Source organism: Lolium perenne, chromosome 1 (assembly GCF_019359855.2).
Source record: "Lolium perenne isolate Kyuss_39 chromosome 1, Kyuss_2.0, whole genome shotgun sequence".
NCBI classification, from domain to species: Eukaryota; Viridiplantae; Streptophyta; class Magnoliopsida; order Poales; family Poaceae; genus Lolium; species Lolium perenne.
In genome coordinates, this window is record NC_067244.2 from 26,138,806 (window position 1) to 26,143,524 (window position 4,719).

The 4,719-nt window shown below is 45.6% G+C and overlaps 1 protein-coding gene across 1 annotated transcript; it reads right to left on the reverse strand.

Annotated features, from left to right (window-relative positions):
- Positions 1 to 728: 728 nt before the first annotated feature.
- LOC127325748 (putative FBD-associated F-box protein At5g53635) lies at positions 729 to 4,232 on the reverse strand. Its single transcript, XM_051352574.2, has 5 exons — positions 3,991 to 4,232; positions 3,002 to 3,911; positions 1,955 to 2,116; positions 1,658 to 1,862; positions 729 to 954 (listed from the first exon to the last, which is right to left on the reverse strand). Exons 1-5 carry the CDS (start codon positions 4,218 to 4,220, stop codon positions 896 to 898), a joined length of 1,566 nt encoding a protein of 521 aa, XP_051208534.1. The 5' UTR covers positions 4,221 to 4,232; the 3' UTR covers positions 729 to 895.
- Positions 4,233 to 4,719: the final 487 nt, after the last annotated feature.

The window sequence follows — 4,719 nt, forward strand, 5'->3', positions numbered from 1 at the left end:
ACAGCTCTTGCTGCGAGAGGAGGGGGCGGCGCCGGCGACATCTGCCAGGGGCGCCGCGGCGCCCGTGGAGGGCGGCGGCAGTTGCGCGGCGGCGGAGGAGGCCGGCGGCGTCTCGGAGGCGGCGGCGGTGGTGGCGGTGGGCTGGCTCGAAGACATGATCGTAGAGGTCTCTGATACCAAATTGGTAGAAACTAGGGTTCTACCGGGGCGAGGGCGTAGATTGTAGGGGTGGAAGTGCTGAGAGCGAGAGGGAGGAAGGCGGCGCCGGCGGCAGGGCGCCGTCGCGAGCACGCGGCGGCTAGGGTTTGGGCGGCGCGGACGGGAGAAGGCCGACTCCTCTGGGAGTCAGCAATAATGATATCTGATTATTGCTTGATTGATTTAGTCTATTACAATTTGTATATATAAGAGAACTTGCGAAATCCTAATCTGCTAACTGGGCTAAGCCCCTAACTAAGCTTGGCCGGTTGGGCCAATGGGCCCCCTCCGGCGGTAGACCAGGCCGATCATAACACTAGTGTGTTTCAATCCCTGGCTCTCAGCAAATTTACACGCTCTTCACCCCGTTGTAAATTAACAGAACTGGCGCTGATAGTTCTGCTATGCCTAAAGAGTGGTAGCATCCATCAAATAACACAATCTTCTTACCTTTTCACCCAACATTTCTTTTGAAAAAAGGGATTGTGCATCCATGCAAATAAATTAAAGATGCAAAGTCAGGCCACAGTTTCCATTGCTGACAACAGATAAATACTAGTAACGTCTTGACATACCCAACCAGATTCTTTTCGTTGAGTTACACCGACAGCCAGCACATGGCGACATAATAAAAGAGTTGGACAAACAAAATAACGGAAGGCTTGGAACAATATCACACAACCACCGAACACGCGCCTTAGTCCTCACCCGACCAGTTGGGATCAAAGAATGAAGGTGACACAGCCCGGATACAGTCTGCACAAACATGAAGAGCACCACGTCAGTTTTACTACGTACAATATACCGAGGAATTTATGGTTGCTAGAATAAGGATTTTGAAGCAGAGAACTAGTAACAACTAACAAAGCACGTATGCAATTTGACATAATTTACTATTAACCAGAAGTTAAGACAAACTTTGGAATAATTATCGGAGTAGATATACTGATGGGGTAACACACATGACCACTTGACCAGTGTCTCATCCTTTGGTCAAAATGTTTGATCAGTGTCATTAGGGGTGATCGGAGCTAGCAGCACTGTCAAGTGTCAACCCGCAATAGGCAAACTGGTCACAGGCTCAAATGAAAAATTGAAGTGGTTCTTACTAGGGTAGAAGTCAGGAAATTAAAACAGTAGAAGTAAACTGTATTTGTAAGATGGAAACAACTACTGTTTCTGTTAGCAGTTAATCAGATTTATAGGCACCAATGCACCATAGAAATGTATTTCAACTATTAGTGCCACCCTGATACTGGTGAGACATGTACCCATTCTGAACTCCATCAGCTCATACTAAAGGAATATAGATCTTGAATATGGATGCCATTGTAAAAGGTTATTATATACTCTACTCGCTGAGCAGATAAAGTTAGAATATAATTGCTAGAAGATGGTGCTATGTTTTTTTTCAGAATTAGAGACATATAAGGCATGAAGACCATCAATATGAACTTACATGCTTTTGGCCTTGGGATCTTCTTGAAACTGATATGCTCAGAAAGTACGCCACTTCTATTCAAGATCTTCACAATTTGATTGACCTTATCCTTGACCCTTAGTCGCTCTTCACATTCAATGCTGACTTCCTTAAGATGCACACATGCAAATGATTCCTCTATTTTAACATGTTTTCTTTCGCCTCGGGCTGCACATAGGAACCTCTAAAGGACACAAGGCATTTTAGTAAGATCAACAGAATAAACATGCTTCATTCATCAGTAGTACAGTGGTCTCATAAATCCAGAAAATCTACCTCATCACTACGAAGCTGAAGAGTGAGCTTTTCAAGAGCTGGCGAGTGCTGAAGAATGCGAACTAGTGCATGTAGGTCAATAGCCCTACACCACATGTCGAGCAAAAGAGTCTTTAATCTGCCAAATGTGGGGTAAGACTCCAGATCCCTTTTGTAGATATACTGGACAAATTGCAGAAGTATAAGAAACTCAAGTTTTCCAGCTTATGAAATGAGATAATTGAGGTTAGTAGAAACTTTGAGTACATATTTTGAATTCACCGATAAATGGGGAAAACACAGAACTATGCCTTAAGCCTGTAGATTATTCATTTTTTTATTTTTTCTAATCATGCTCCTGTATAGTTAAATTTAATGATCCAAGGGTTCATTTCAACAAAAATAAATAGTTGAAGGCTCACAGCAAAAAATCAACAGTATAGGTGCTTGATTGGACAAAGTATAATAGTTAGTGTCTTAAAAGAGTAGTTTAAACAAAATAACCCATTATGCCTTTCTAAGTTTTTCTGCATCTAAAATGTTGATATATTGACGATAGAGGCTAGAGATTTTGAGAAGAATCGCTCAGTCTAACATTTCGAACTTGTATGGTATAAGATATTGCAAGAGTATAATCCACATATTAAGCCAACTAAAATGTACATAACCAATCAGTGACACTATAAGGGAATGATTGAAAATTTAGTTAAGCAAAGGTAAAGAGAAGTACACATAACCCTTTATGTTTCTAAGTTTTGCTGCATCTAGAGCGTTGATAGGTCAGCCATAGAGGCTGATGCTATCAAGTTCGTCATAAATTGACAAGAATCAATCAGTCTAAAATTTCTAACTTGTATGGTGTAAGAAATTGCAACAGCATAATCCACATAGTACGGACAATTTATTACAATCATCAGACACCAACTAAACTGTATATCAACAAAATGTGATAGTAAAAGAAAAGGAAAAAAAGCAAGTTGTTTAAGGATGTCTCGACACATGTCTAACTAAATAGCAGATGGCAATTACTAAACAGCAAGAGAAGGTACAGCGCAAGTGGAAGCATACCACTTTAGGTTGATCTCTCAATTCCAAATTGACAGCATTGGACAAACTATTGAGAAGCACACTCTGATAAGCACCAACAGGATAACCACGGCAGCCTTCACAGGTCTGGTCAGCACAACCTCCACACTTATCCTCGCACCCTGTGGAGAGATCGATGGACGCTGTTTCTAGCAGTGGCATGCCTTCAAGCAAAGGAGTCTTGCCTTGACAATCAAGCAGTTGCAGTGAAACAAGACGAGGTGCAGATATACAGACGCGGTAATCCGCGGGGAAGTTGCATTCAGATATGCACAGACGCTTGAGCGACGGAAATGACATCTTGCGCACCCAGAAGCCAGCTTCCTGCATCTTCAGATCCTCCAACACAGGACAGCTTGAGAAATCCAGAACATCAGGGTCCACGAAGAAATGCTGAACATCCAGTTTCACCAGGTGCTGGGAGGTGAAAGTCAGAGCGAGCTGTGTTTCGCCGCCCACATGGTCGCCGACGACCTTGAGCACCTGAACCTTGCACGACAGGGCGTACTGGATCCAGGAATCGAAGTACGGGTTCGGATCGGGCTCATCGGGCTCACCAGCGTAATCATCCTTGGTCAGATGTGACTCGATCTCGCAGCTGACGAGAGGCGCATCGCCACGGAGGGCGATGACATGGTTGACGAACTTGTCGTAATCCACGGCGCTCGCGAACCGCCTGGGGTGGACGAGGCGCAGGACGGGCATGCGCTTCCAGAGGTGCCGCCACCGGCGGGCCAGCGCGGAGGTCTGCACGACCTCGTCCACCGGCAGCGAGGCGAGCACGTGGTGGAGGAGCTCGTCGGGGAGTTGGCTGATGCGGTCCACGGCGATGCTCGCCGCGGCTTTCTTCTTGGGCATTCCGTCGATCTTGTTGCGGGAGCCACGGCAAGTCCTGCGGGAGGGGTGGAAATGAGTAAAGATCAAGAGAGAAGAGGAGATCGATCGGTGGAATCTAGGATCAATTCGCTCACCTCGATTCGATGGCCGGTTGCTCCTCCTTAACCCCGGCCGGCGGCAGCAGCGAGACTGCTTGACGACTCGGCTCGCCCGTAAAACATCCAATCGCAAGGCGAAGCTCGACGTTAAGATCAATCTGAGACCCGACTTCTCCGGCGCCGGCCACCGCTACGTCGAATTTCACGTCGTTGGCGTCTTCGCCTGAATCATCTGGCAGGGCGTTGAGGTCTAGATGGACTCTCATGGCTGCCAAGGAGATGGCGCGCTGTTAATTTGGCGATGATTATGGGAGCTACTAATTATGCACGGTGGCTGTTCAGTTCTCCTGAAATTTGAAGTTCGCGCGCGGCCTCAGTTTTCGTTTTCCCGCTTTTCTAAGTGGCGCCAGACTGCTTAGACTATTTTTGGCGCTAATAAGTGTATTTTTTTTCTCCCCTTTCTGGAAAGGACTAATGGAGGTCAAACAGGAGTTTTTTTCTAGGGGTTGGTTTTTTCAAAGTGGGTAATGGTAGCAGTACTCGTTTTTGGGAAGATACCTGGTTAGGCAAGACTTCTTTGGCCCAACAGTATCCATCGCTTTATAATATTGCCCACCATAAGAATGTCACAGTCGCACAGGTTCTTGGTCAGTCGCCATTGAATATTACGTTTCGATGATTGCTAAATGGTAACAAATGGTCTTCATGGTTACAACTATGTAGGAAACTAATGATGGTACATTTGAATGAAGAGGATGATCGTTT